We start from the raw sequence: 15,053 nt of genomic DNA, 5'->3' as shown, positions 1-15,053 counted from the left end.
AGTTATTTAGACAGAATATGCTCAGGGTCTGCACAGTGCCTGGAATATGTTGTTTTGAGACTGTTTACAGAAATGTGCAATCTGTTACACCTTTTAGAATTTGGAATTTACTGTTACTCATGTTAATACAGTTTCTAGCACCAAACCAGGATGGATTAAATCAGGCTTCTGAGCCCCACAGAGTTGAAGGGAGGCTGAGCTGTGGCTTTGAGCTATGTAGTGTTTCCCGAAATAATGATGTGCTCAACTGACGGCTTGGGTGAACTGTATCACTGGAATGGTAGACTGAGAGTTCAGGAGTAGAAGATGAGTCTGGGGGGGATCTGGAGATGGGGAAGGAAGGAAGAATCTCTTTGAAATTAAAGTTGGTGTGAGGGGTCTACATTTTAATGGAACCCAGATTCCCTTTAATTTTAATTCAGACCAGAGGTTAAACAGTGATAAAAAATTTTTATAAGTTTATAAATACATTTAAACACATATGTGATAAAACCCTCTGAAAGAATACTTAATGAAAGAATGTACTCATACAAAAGATAGTTTAGTACAATGTCCATTTTTCAGGGTCTCATTTTAAATGTGATTATCTTATATATAGTTGTATCAATAGGCAAATATCTTCAGGAATATAGTTCATGTGCCATAACACATTTGCTGTAAGGTGATATGAGTTTCAGGTTCTCAATCAAATGCCTTGAAAGAATCTAGAAGAATCTTGAAAGAAATCAAAGGCCCTAACAAGATTAAAGCACTGAATTACTTCTCCTCTGGAAAGGGTTAGCTCTTCCAGGTTAAGATTACTAAAAGAGATTGTAAAGGAGGAGTCATCCCAAGAGAAGTCTATATCTCTGGATACAGTAAACAAAGATTTTGAGGCAGCTAGCCATTCACCTTCAAAAATACAAGCATTTGTTGCTAGGGTCAAACAAGTGTGACATTTTCATTCAGCCAGTATTCTCCCAATTTTTTTTTCAATCCACTTTACTTTATTATAGTGCCTTCTAATTAATATCTGTGATGTGATGTTCTGCTCTCTTAATGGAAATGGCCATTTCATCATTCTTATTTGATCTCTGGCTTTCTTCCATCTTGGTTCTTAGGCATGTCTGCACTGTATGCCACTATCTTCCTGATAAATTACATTCTTTCTGTGATGCATCTTGATGCAGTGGCCTAATGGATGTAACTGTGCTACTCAAATTTGCAGAAGAGTCTGAGAAATTGGAAAGAAATTAAATTTGTTCTGATTGTGCAGCATCTGGTTGAGATCATCACTGTAATGAATATGAAACTGGTCATGCAAACAAAGTAGTTCAACACACAGAGAATTGTCTGCCTACAGAAATGTTAGAGGGAATTCCAGTGATATATTCCTACTGTATTTTCTTGTTTACATTATATATCACGATTGCCGCTGACTGTGGTTTCTACTCAGGTTGTGAACAAGTTCTGATACGCTAAATTCAGCCTTTTTACCATTTCAGACCAAGTATGTTCAACCAAAGTAAAAACAGGCTGCTTATTCTGCTACTTCACTGGATACCAGTGGTACTAACCTTCCTCCCTCAGAGGGTATGATGTTCTATCTTCTTCCATGCAGACACTATAGGAAAAATAGGTGGGGCAGTGCCCTTTTCCTCCTCCCCTATAGCTAAGTAATTTAATTTACAATGGTAGATCTTAAGCATAGTAAGATCCGGAGTCCTTACCTTGTTTCTAGTAACATACACAATTCTTTTTAGAGGCTCTAGCATATGACAAACATAGTTTTCCTCGACTTCTGTCATTCACAGAAGTGCTAAAGAAAATATATTCTATGCTACTTTATTGTATTTGTTTTTTCTCCTTTTATAAGCACTACCCTCATCTTATTTTGCAGCTTGTCCTCTAAACCTTGGCACTCCACCTATATGTTTTGTTTCTTTCTTTGCTCTCATTTTCTTTGTTGTTTTCTGCTTTGTAAATGGCAAATTATCCTCCTACATTTCTCTACTTGGTTGTTTTCCCTAGTGTTCTGCAGTATGCTACTGTGTATACTTTCATTTTAATTCAGATGTTGGAAATGCTAATCAATTTATCCCAAAAAATAGGGCAGAAGATAAAGGAGCCTCTGAAATTCTCCAGAAATGTTTGCAGAGCTGATTCTTTTTCCAGCCTCAGCTTGTAAGCCTGTGAGTCACAGGCAAGACTGCTGCCTGTCAAGTAATAATTTTTATCTGGTATCTTTCCAGAGTTTCATTTATGAAAATCAATGGTTTTCATTAATGTGGGTTTCTGGGACATGAGTTTAAATTGTGTGTGATTTCTGTGAGCCTCTTGAGGATTAATTCATCTCTTCATAGTTTGGTCATCAGAAGTTGCATTTTCATAAAAAGCAAATGAAAATGACCCTTTAAAAAACAAAACTAATACTTCTACACTCATTAAACTATCATGATATGGTATAGTTTCTCCTTCCTGATAACCCAGTGCTTTCCTTCTAACTGCTATACCCGAAGGGAACGTTTTCTTCTCAAAGTTGAAGGTTTCCAAGGCTGTCCTGATAGAGAGCTGTCAGCTCTTATTTGCTTTTCTTGTTGTTTGCACAGACATTTTCCCCAGGCATATCAATAAATATGAATTTTAAGCAAGTCAAGAACAGCCTGTATTGAAAGCTGATAGGCTGTATGTTTCAAAATAAGGTTTGTCTTTTGTATTTAATACTTTATAAACTGTACACAGCTATATCTTTTCTGTGTGCATTTGTGTGTATATGAATGACTGAATGCACTGTCTGTGCCAGATTCACTTGCGTTTGTGACTCTTAGCATTTTTAATGGTAATCATACTCTTAAGATATGTCTATACTTCAGTGTAAGCCTAGGGTTAATAGGACTTGAGTCAGCTGACCTGTGGGAGAAACTCCTGGGCCTGAGCGTCTACACTAATTCTTAAACCTGACTTAAGACTTTCTATCCCAGGCTTGAACCTGGAACTCTGGCTTCCACACTACAGTACACACACCTGAGTCAAACCAAACTTATCCCGGAGTCCCTAGCATCCTCCGGAATTGTGGCCTCTCTAGCCCTTTCACCGTGATGCGCTATGGGAAAACTTTACTGCCCGCCCTGCATGTTACAGAATGTTTGACCCAGCCTGCCGACACAGCCAGCCGAGGAGTGATTTTGGTCTGTGTGCTCTCAGCTTAAGAGCCAGTAACATTGGGGAGGTGCCTTTTGAAGAACTTCTCTTGCTTGCGCTTTCACTCATGTCAGGAAATGGGCAAAGCTTCCATGAGACACTTGTGGACAGCATTTTCTGACCCACCAAAGGTACCTGATTGATTCCATGATGGAGGAGGGGGGAGTACCCTGGCATGGCAGACTCGTACTCCCTTATGCTGCTCAATACACTTGGCATAGCTGCTGATGCCCCCTAAGTAGACTGCCGCTTCTAGCGCAGGGCCATAAGCACAGACTGTTGGGATCACGTTGTCATACAGACCTGGGGTGACCAGCAGTGGGTCCAGAACTTTCACGTGAAGAAAGCAACATTCTTGGAGATTTGTGAGAGGCTTGCCCCAACCCTCCAGCATAAAGAGAGATGAATGAGGTCACCCTGGCCAGTCCAGAAGCGGGTCACTATAGCTGTCTGGAAGCTGGCTACCCCAGACTGTTATAGGTCTGTTACCAACCATTTTGGTGTTGGAAAGTTGACTGTGGGTAAAGTGGTGGCGGTGGTTTCTGAGGCAATGAGGCATGTGTTTTACCTCAAGGTGGCAGGCGTTAAAGATATTCCTTAGGTAATTGCTAGCTTTGAGACTATTGGGTTTCCTAACTGCGCTGAGGCCATTGATGGAACTCATGTTCCCATTGTTTGTCCTCATGAAGGAGCACATCGGTACATAAACCAGAAAGGGGACTATTCCATTGTTATGCAGGCACTAGTGGACCACAGAGGTCGATTTATGAATATCAACATGGGTGCACTGGAAACGTTCATGATGCCTGAGTTTTTCACCAGTTGGGAGTCTCTGTTGATGGACAGTCTGGGACACTGTTTTCATCAAATGACATTGTCATAAACGGGGTTACTGTCCCCACCATTATTCTGGGGGACTTCACGTACCCTCTTTTTCCTTGGCTTATGAAACCGTACCCTGATTTCAGAGGCCTTGGCAAAACACAGTTTAATTACACTCTCAGCAGGTGTAGAAGGGGGGAGCAGAGGCAGATCTAACAAAATGCATGGATGTGTGGGAGGACTGTGACTGACTGGGCAAAGGAACTGGGAGACAAGAAGCCAGGGAGTGGATGGGGAAAGGAAACAGAGATTGGATGAGGAGACTGGGATTAGGAGCTAGCGGGTAAAGGAAGATGGATCAGACGAGGAGCCAAAGAGAGGGGGAACTGGTACTGACTGGACAAGGAGACTGGGGACAAGGAGTTGGGGTGGTGGAGGGACTGGGACAGGATGTGGGAAGGGGGAATGCTTGGGAGTCATGGGGAGAAGAGATTGGGACTTGAAAAAGGATCCTAGAGGGGAAGACTAGTAGTGGCTGGGCAAGGAGACTGGGACTGTGAGAAGCCTGAGGAATAGGAACTGGGTAGAATAGGATAGTGGGACTTGGACAAGGAGCCAGGGATGGGAAAGAGATAGAACTAGAGTTGGACAGAAAGGGTCAAGCTTGGGGGAAATCCAGTGCACAGGAACTGGGGGGGTGAATAAATGTTGTGTCATGAAGGATGCTGTTGTCTGGAGGACCCCTGCCTTGTTTGTTGCAGAAGTTGAAAGGTGTGTAGTAATGAGGCAGAGGATTTCAGGGAGAAAAAAGAGGGTCTCATGGTTAAGGCTGTTGAAAGCTGCCCTGGACAAGTAGATTCTATCCCTGCCTCTGCCACTGGGCTTGGCTACACTTGAGACTCTACAGCAGAGAAGCTGCAGCTGTGCTGCTATAGTGTTTCAGCGTAGACACTCACTACAGCGACGGGAGGGATTCTCCCATCAGCCTCGGTAATCCACCTCCCCGAGAGTCAATAGCTAGGTCAGTGGAAGAATTCTTCTGTCAGCCTATCACTATCTACTCTGGGGACTAGATTGGATTAACTATGTTGCTCAAGGGTGTGGATTATTCACACCCCTGAGTGACAAAGCTGGATCGACTTAACTTTTGAGTGTAGACCTGGCCTTAGAGTTCCTCTGTGATACCAAGCAAGTCAGTTAAATCAGACTTTTCAGAGGTGGTCACTGATTGTGTGTTCCTCATTTTCTGAGTGTCCATCTTGAGACCCTGGGCCTGCTTTGCAGAATTGCTGAGCGGTCACAGCTGCAACTTTGGTCAATGGGAGATGTGGTTTGAACATAAGCCCTGTGTAATACTAAGTACTCTGAAAAATCAGATTCTAGGCATTTCAAATCAGGGATCTATCCAAAATTAGTAGCTATTTTTGACCTGAATCTCTCGGTGCCTCAGCTCCTCATCTGTAAAATGGGGATAGTATCACCCCCTCACTTCATAGGCATGTTGTGAAAATAAAGTGATGTTTCTAGAACACTCGGATACTATAGTGATGAGTACCATAGCAAAGCCTATGAGGACATTTATAATTCTGTCTTTAGAGCAGGGTTTCAGTTCTATGGAGTAAATGAGGTGGAGGGTCACACATTGAGGAGAAAACAAAATATTGAATAGCTGCTCGTTAATTGAGCACCATCCATCCTGTGCGCTGAATGACAAAGGCTTGTTGTGGAAAAAATCGTTCAATTGTGATCCTAATAGCATTCCAATACCAGAGGGCGAAGGGCTTCCTGGTATGTAGAAGTTAGCCTTCGCTGGCCGGACCAGCTCAGTGTACCCCAACTCATTGTTGTCATAATCTGTATCTAAAAGGTGTGATGTAAGGTATCATATATGAACTGGTAATATGCTGGTCATTAATATTATTGTGTTGTGAAAATACAGGTGATAGATGAAAAATTATAAATATGTGCTGGAAATATGTTCTTAAAGGGTGTTTGTCAGGCAGAGCTTAAATCACCCTGTCCTAGACAAAGGAATGTGGTTCTGCCTCCATAAATGTGTCTACAAAATAAACTCAGCACGAAGAGACAATGAAATTACCTTTATGTGCAAGGTAGATAAAGCCATCCGGCAAACCCAGTGTGAGGGATGTCCACTTAACACATACAGTGCAGGATGGAAGCTGCAGCTCCAGGAAACCTTCCTGCCTCCTGAAGCAAGGTCATTGAATTTTGGTACAAGGAGAGAGAGAGCGCCATTTTGGCATCCTTTACCCGAAGAGTCAGAGAGCTCAAATAACTTGGTTTGTGTTGGATCCTGGCTCAGTAGTAGCAACCCATGCGTGAAGAACAGCTGTGGTGAGAAAATTTGAACGAACAACTCTAATTTGTTAAGTTAGGTTTCAGTCTTAGATGTAGGTGAAGGGGAACATGATCTGGGGCAGTCAGACTTTTGATTGGAGCTGTGGGGACACAGATTATACACTCAGTTAGCAATCCATAGATGAATTGCCAGTTGATGACCTTCAGGGCTTGTCTACACTGGCACTTTACAGGGCTGCAACTTTCTTACTCAGGAGTGTGAAAAAAACACCCCCCTGAGTGCTGCAAGTTTCAGCGCTGTAAAGTGCCAGTGTAGACAGTGCCCCAGCGCTGGGAGCCAGGCCCCCATGGAGGTGGGTTTTTTATAGTGCTGGGAGAGCTCTCTCCCAGTGCTATGCCGCGACTACACAAGCCACGTGAAAGTGCTGCCACAGCACCACTTTAATGTTGCTAGTGAAGACGAGCAAGTGGAGGTAAGGGTATAGCGGAAGAAGCAGTCACGGGTCTCTGAGGTCCAAGGTGACAAACATCCAGTGCAAGACAGCCCTAGACCAGATGTATTGATTTTAAGGTGTGCAGTCTGGGTGCCCAAGGCTCCTGTTGGGGTGATGCAGCTCTGCACCACTCCTGGCACACAGTCTTTTACACCTTCATGTATTCTCTAGACTTTCTTTCAGAGAAATTTATATTGCCCTGTGAAAATGTACTACTCTCTGAGATCGCATTTTCCTCCTCTTATTGTGTTTCCTTCATTAGGTGTATCATTCCAATCTTTCAGTGAATGGTGGTTAATACAGTGTAATTATATTCTGAATAGCGGAGTATTTTATTGTCATTGTAATATGTATGCGAGTCAACTTGTTTCAGTGTCTATGTACCTGCGAACCTACTGCCCATTTAGCTCCTGGTCCAAATGAATTAATAATTCATGTCATGTTAAGGAGTTGAACTATGTATTAATGGGTTCTAATATGTTAAACCTTGTCATATCTAACTATCTATCTATCTATATATATATGGTTTAATATATATAAAAATAAAGGTTTAATATATATAAAAAAGAACTTGCCATATTATGATTTTCTTCCTCCTTTTCCCTCACTTTGCTGACTCCTGGTATTTCAAAAATGTCCTAACTGAATTGCCAGTTGAAAGAGGAACTCCTAGGGTTAATAACTTAACCCTTCCTAAGAAATGTTTCGCATGAAATTTCTGATCTTTGAACAATATAGATTAGAAATCATTGTCAGATTATTAAAATTCAGGAAAATATTTTTGCTCATATGAAAGAACTAATTTTCTTGTGTCTCAAACAAAAAACCCCGGTCGGTAAGGCATCTGATTTCTTTGTTAAATAGACGTTTATCAGTGAAAACTTGAAGGAAAAATAGTTTGTTGGAAAAATTCTGTGTTGGATTAACTCGTGTCCTTCCATTCTTCCCTGTCCTCCTCATCGTCGTCCTCTCCTCCCTCCCCCACAGCAAAAATTAACTTGCTACTCACAAGCTCTGCATCCTTAGCTGTCAGCCCAGTGTCTTTCCTGGTGAATTTCACTGTGGACTAGGGAGGGTGAGAACAGCAGGTAGTTAAATGTATGTTAGGAGTTGTGGACACAGGTAAAAGAGACCTGCAGTTTTGATTGCCTGTGTTGGACACTTACTACCCTATGTAAGTACTACCCTAGTACTACTTACTACCTTACTTACTACACTATGAGGAAAAGAGACTCATATTGATTACATAGGGTTCAGTTTGCCTCGTAATGTTCATATGTAGCTCCCATTAGTATTAACATAAGTTGCACATATATTCAGAGGAGTGAAGACTCCTTGGAGGGAGGCGATGTATTAAGAAGAGAAACATCTGCAAATTGACAAATGGCAAATGATTTATTTCAGGTACTGAGCAATACAGTGAATATACAGGCTATGCAGAAACATACCGATGGGCAAGAAGCCATGAAGATGATACCCCAAGGTAATACATTCACTGTTGAGTAGCTGAGATAATTTTTACAATTAAAGTTTAGCCTTTATTCCTGAAAAAAGAGTAAGGAAACAATCATGAATGTTGAACTACGGCTCTTGGGCACTTTTTAGCTTCTTTTTTACAGTTGGGTTTTTTAAAACTGCTAGAAAGCATGTAGGTGCTTTGTTATAGATAAGGCGCATATATTCTATGGCAGGGCAATTTACTGCAGAATCTGTTCTTTGCAACAGGATAGTTTAGGGTAATAAACTAATTCATTAATTTAAAGTCGTTATGGTTCCAAAGAAAACCTTTCAAAGAGGAACCAAGTGCAAACTGTAACAGTATTGTCTTCCTTAGACTGGACAGCTTGCAACAGCAGTTCTGAGAGGCATAAATTGCATCTATTCAGAAAGGGTGCTAACTCTGAAATCTGATGACAGTTTATCAGCATTTACTGTTTCACTGCTGAGCATTACCTTGTTCGGTGCCAAAAGCCACAGCTACCTATGACTCCATTTTACTTTCTCATAACTTCTATGGTGTAGTTATGAGTCTTCAGTACAAAAATATCTGTAACACATTGAAAGGGCTTTTTCATGGCCTTCATCACCATGATATCAGTGCTTCACAGACCTAATGAATGTATTTTCACATCACTGTGAGGTAAGGTGGTGCTATTATCTCTGCCAAGTTTGTGTTTCAGAATTGTAGCTTAGCCTACTGAAAGTGTTAACCTGCTGAATGAGTAATGAAGCTTTGAGTCACACTTCAATTTTTGGAATTGTTTCTAGACACTATATTATTGACTACACAAAATTTTGCTGTCCTCCTTTTCCCAATGCAGGGATGAATGGCAGAGGCGCTGCACTGAAATTGTTGCTATTGATGCATTTCACTTCAGACGTTTCCTTGATCAGTTTGTTCCTGAGAAAATTAGAAGAGAACTCAACAAGGCCAGTAACTTCTAAGGCCCATTATTTACAGCCATTTCATTAATGTTGGAGTTATGCTTTCCCATAGTTCTTGCAGGATCGGCAACTCCTTTGAAGGGGACATCTTGTTTAATTGCAGTACCTTTTCATAATAGGTATCCTTCATATTTTGCAATAGTAAGATTAAAGTCTAAGCATGCCAGATAGAATACTTGTTAGTAAATGGTTTCTGACTTGGCATACATTTTTTAATTTTCTAAATGGAAACTAATAGGTCTGTCTAAATCTTCCCAATAATGTTTTTCAAAGGTTCTAAGCCCAGAACTAAAAAGTTACCACTACCAATATTTCCTGCAGTTTGTGTTTGACTGGTTAGCTGTAATGAATCTAGCCTACCCTATGATTTTAAAGAAACAAACAAACAAAAAAAAGTATAGTACCTCATATTTCTATAGAGTGACAGTTAACAATACTGATATTGTTAACCTTCTCTTCTCCCCCTCCCCCTGCCCACAGTTTCTAATTTATGACCAAATTCTGGACTAATTCTTTCTCCTCTAAATGAGTATCCAATTTAAGTTTCTATTTTCACTCAGACACTGGAGAGGGAATTCTCTTGCTTTATTATGGATCAGATCCTAGCCCCATCTAGAAACCATGTAAACATTGAATTCTGATGATACTGTACATTCTTGGTATACCTTTCCAGCTACAGGTATCTTTAGTTGCAACTCTTTTTTTTAAACTAAACAAGGCAGGTTTTTCATTAATTTCTATGCCCTGTAATTAATCTTTTGCAGGTGTACATATGTACTATATAGGCCCAACTGTGAAAGGTACTGGGAAACCTCAGTTTCCATTTTACATCAGTGGGAATTGAAGCATTCAGCACCTTTCAGGATCAGGTCCTACTATAGATATGTAAATAAATTCAAGCAAGTATAGGCAAGCTTTTCATTAATCTTCCTACTGAAAAGGAAATACCACTTCTAAGGTTATTTTTCCAAAAATGATGTACACCGATCAAGACTAGTTTTAGTTTAAAAACCTGTGTTTCCTGTATAAAGTCGCATACATCACATCATTCCATCACTGATGGTAATGAAATAAGCCCTGAAAAAGACAGTAAATTAATTTAGTAAACTTCAGTGACAGTTTAATTGGAAAACTAAATCGCCCACCCCAATGCATTTGAGATCAGACTAAACTTATCAATCATATTGATAGATGCAAATCCTTTCATATATTAGGATAAATGTATGTATTTTCTTCTGTTTACAACTCCTGTTAGGCAGCGGTAGTTCAATGTGAACAGGTTAATCATATCTGAGGAAAATGCTAAGCCAACTGCTGAGTGAAATAGATTTTACATTCCATTAAGTAAGGTAAACTTAAATATAAGGGGGAATTTTATACTAAATCATACTAGAAATCACCATGCCTTCTGAAGACAACATATTGCTAGTGTATTTGTCTACACTGGTTTTCAGTCAGTTTATCTAAACCAAGAGAGTTAATTTTTTGTGCGGTGTGGAAACAAACAATAAATTTTTTCTTATCTAAAATATATTATGATTTAATTAGTTAGACCATTTATTTATTTAGGCCATCAAATACCTGTTTATACAAGAATGGCACCCCATGATAGGATAGGGATCGGTATCCATTGACTCCTGTAGTTCTGTTATACTTCTATTCTGTTATTAAGCATTAGGAAATAATTGAGAGAGATATTTAATAGAGTGGTTTTATTTTTTAAAAGGATCCTATTTTATAAGTTGGTATTTTACTCCTTTTTAAGCTGCACTTATCTCAATGGGACCAGATGTTAGTTGTCACTCAGCTTTCCCAAGAGGTAGTTTGTTGGGAGTGACACCTACTCGTGGTGTTGGAATTATTAATATTATTTGAAATTATTAATATTAATATGGGAGATCACCAAACACTAATTCAACCATAAATTTCTTTATTAAGTCCAAAGGACAAATGGTATTTATACAATTGCTCAAAACATGCCTAACAGCCCAAAGATAACCAGTCACTACACCCAATACAGTAACAAATTATTCATAAGCATGTGATCAGTATATTTAAAAACAGGTCAGACCCACGGAAAACAGTCTCATCCTGGTGTGCTCCAGAATAATCAGGTAGGGTCTAACAAAGAACGTTCAGATTCATGGCTCTCTTTATACCCATCAGCTAACTTGCTAGCTGTAGCAAAAACCCAGTTTGAAGCAATTTATCCTTGCTTTTATCCTTCCTTTCTTGTCCACTCCCATCTCCTTGTTTACCAGCAGAACAGTGGGAAGGTTTGTGCTTGTTTCTTTTGAAGAGAAAAGGTTTTAAGACCGTTTTCCTTTGTCTTGCTACTGCAGCTTTTTATTAGTTTTTTTAACCATGCATCCGTCCTACACTATAACTACTACTACTAATTATTCTCATAGGCTTCCTTTATTTGCTGATTAGGTTCTTTTTCTGCTTATTAGCCACAAACTATGAAGCAAATATATTATTTTTTAATCAAAGTTAAGATAACTATAATTCTTTGGTTTTATAACTGGCTGTATACCTGGTTTAACCCATCCCTAAAAAAAACTGATGAATGTTGTCCGAGATCAGCTGTTTAGAATTCTAAGGCATCCATTGTGCCTGATTTCAATATTAAGATTTGCAAATACACAATGTAAGAAATGTAATAGTAAGATAGTCCACAGGGCTACTGTATTATCATCATGATTCCCTTGAGAATAGTGCTAGTTAATAATATTCTATCCCTGGTGATACTTTATAGATTAATTATCAAGATGCAACTTGCTCTTTTTAATTTCCAGTAGAGCATCACTTATCACTGTTTAGAAATTTGAGATATTTTATGACGAAGACAGTTCCACCCTTATATTGGCTATAAGGGTCATTGTGGAGCAGAGAGGTACTCCGGGCACTCAGCTTGCTAGTTCTGGAGCTCTTCTATCTGTTGTTTAAATAGGACAGTGAGAGAATATAAAGGCAGTTTCCATGGTCTCCATGTATTTTTGAAGTACACGAAGAAAATACATGTCCCACTCCTTCCTGCAAATAAACAAACACAGAAACAAAATGGCTGTCTTGTTCCAATACAGATCCAGTTCTTTCATCTGGGGAGGCTTATTTTCCACACAGCTGTGTAATGGTTTGCTAGGTGCTGTCATTTTTCACAAACCTGCTCCAGTCATTGAGCACACCAATATTTCTGACTTGAGAGAGATTTTAAAAAGCCACATGCATCTGATAGAACAGGTAATTTGTGAACCATTGTGTAAGCTCTCTGTTTTAAACTTTGAATAATGGTGTACTGCCAAATCATAACTAATATCTGTCAGAATTTACAGACTACATGGGGACAAAAAAAACCGAGTTTACTAATCCGTACCAGACAGTGCGTTCAATAAATTTTTATACCTTTGTAAACATTTCAAGGAGAGATTTGCCCTTTTGCCCCCCCTGGGTCTTTTGTAGAAGCATCTTTCTTTATTCAAGATTTGTGAGTGACTATGTCAGGTTTTCCTCCTCCTTCCCTCACTTAATATTATATAAGACCTGTATTTTAAGATGGCTTTGTGTATTTTATTCTCAGTTTCAAGGCTTTAAAGAACATGGGACAGATTTGTCCTGCTGTTACATAGTGGTTTAACCTACTGTAATGGTCTCATAATATTTCATGTGTGGATCAGTGATAGGCCTTTCAAGTTTTCACTTCACAAGCAATCACAAAAATGCTTCATTACATTTCATTTAGTGCTGGAAATTTGTCTCCTTTTCTTGTAAGGTAATTCTGTTTACTTGGCTCAGATGAGTTTCTTTTGTCTTTGCTATGATAGCTGGTAAATCACAAGTTGGTCCTTTCTGGGTCATGCTCTCTGTCAATTCTGATTGCTTAACTGGTGAGAAGAGATTTTACACCTTTATGAGAAACAATTGGGTGGTCAAAAGACCTAAACAAAAACCTTAAAAATATAAAAAGGACAGAATTTTATTAACTTTATAGTATTGGTATATGAGAGAGGCACAGTAAGAAAAGATATACCATTTTAAACCTATAGCTAATCTAACCTTTAGTTTTGTGAAAGCCAGAAATGAAGTGAGCTGTAGCTCACGAAAGCTCATGCTCAAATAAATTGGTTAGTCTCTAAGGTGCCACAAGTCCTCCTTTTCTTTTTGCGAATACAGACTAACACGGCTGTTACTCTGAAACCTGTTCCTTATCCTTGAAAGGTGACAGTTATGCAGGGCCTAGGGCAGCAGGAGTTGCATAGGGTAAAGGGGATTATGCAGAAAAACTATAAATACCTGTGCTTGGATGGAAGCCCTCTAAGCAACCTGCATAATGTGGTTTGGGAGGTAGTACTCTTCCCTCTGAGTAGATACTGAACTGAAGCCCCAGCATGATGTGTCCTAGTACTGTACTGCTTTCAGATGAGACACAAAAACTAGGGCCTGACCAGTATGGTAATTTAAAGAGACCATGGCATTTTCCATACAAGTAGGGTTAATCCCAGGGTCTCAGCCACATTCCGTTTAAGAAATTCCTATTTACCTAAATACGCTCTCAAGTTTCAACTGACTACAAGTATCCTCTTTCTTTGCTCAACTTTAGCATAGTGTAGCTATTTCACCGGAAAGGTTTCAAGTGGACCAAGTGAGCTTTCACTCGATATAGAATACACATTACGTTTAAATATGTAAAGTGCCTTAGGGTTTTATGGAATGAAAGACATTGTTTTACAGGTATTCTTGGAATTCTACCTAGGGCATGAGGGATTCCCTGCTCCTCATTAGTCCTGGGGAAATAACTAGGATTTTGTTTTCCTATCTGATTTTCACTTTAAATGTTTCCATTGCCTATCATTGCTCATTTGCCAACAAACTAGTGTGTGAACTTTCACTTTTAAGCCAGCCTGAAGCTATATTGAATTTTAGTTTACCAGAAAACAGTAGAATAAAAATGTTGATTACTGTTATCTAACACTAAGCTTAAGAATATAACAGCAGAACTACTGTCAAAAACCTCCTCTGCTGATACACTTTTTGTCTGATTGCAGGCATACTGTGGCTTTGCTCGACCAGCTGTTCCCCCTCAGCATCTTTCAGCAGTAGCCACAGGAAACTGGGGATGTGGTGCCTTCGGTGGGGATTCCAGATTGAAAGGTAAATAATAGCAGTGTTTTAAGGACAGAATGAATCAAATCAAATGTCAAGTTGGAGTAAGCTTTCTATTTTAGGTGCTTGGAGACTTTGGTTGAGAAGGAAATAAGTTTGTATTCCTCCCTCTTTAAAAGTCCCGAAAATTGAAATGAGTTTTCATAGCAAACTGCTGGCCAAGGGCTGGAGTAGTACTAAAACCATCTGTAATACTAATCCAAAAAGGAACATGCTTGTTCTTAAATTCATGTATTTTGCACATTATAGTGGGAGGAGGCTGTAATTCTGTTTTGACAGGCAAGGTCAAATGGAATGAGCATGGGAATGGGAGTCAAGAATTTGAGTTTTAAATCGTTGCTGTCACTGGCACACTCTGTGGCTTTGGGCCAAACCTCTCTGGGCCAAACTTTGAGCCCGATCTTAAGTGGACCTTTATTTATGGGCCCACAAAACTGTCTTAATTACCTAATTCTACTCACAAATCCTCAGATACCTAAATTACCTAAAATGCAGGAGCAAATCATTTTGGTTGCAAAATAGTGCCTGCAATTATTTGCAAGCACAGTTTGCTGCCACAGTTTGCCTCGCCCTCAGTTTCTTTAATCTGTTACAAGTTATTCTCATTCTTTTCTTGTTTATCCAATGTAT

At 39.5% G+C, this 15,053-nt stretch overlaps 1 protein-coding gene across 8 annotated transcripts in view; it reads left to right on the top strand.

Annotated features, from left to right (window-relative positions):
- PARG (poly(ADP-ribose) glycohydrolase) overlaps positions 1-15,053 on the top strand; it is a 126,961-nt gene that overhangs the window by 99,973 nt on the left and 11,935 nt on the right. For all 8 annotated transcript variants that reach the window (XM_073353306.1, XM_073353303.1, XM_073353305.1 and 5 more), the window contains 3 exons: positions 8,220-8,298; positions 9,137-9,245; positions 14,306-14,411. In XM_073353306.1, coding sequence (XP_073209407.1) covers positions 8,220-8,298; positions 9,137-9,245; positions 14,306-14,411 — 294 coding nt within the window. The remainder of the gene's footprint in view (positions 1-8,219; positions 8,299-9,136; positions 9,246-14,305; positions 14,412-15,053) is intronic.

Source organism: Lepidochelys kempii, chromosome 7 (genome assembly GCF_965140265.1).
Source record: "Lepidochelys kempii isolate rLepKem1 chromosome 7, rLepKem1.hap2, whole genome shotgun sequence".
NCBI classification, from domain to species: Eukaryota; Metazoa; Chordata; order Testudines; family Cheloniidae; genus Lepidochelys; species Lepidochelys kempii.
This window is presented reverse-complemented; position numbering and strand designations above follow the sequence as displayed.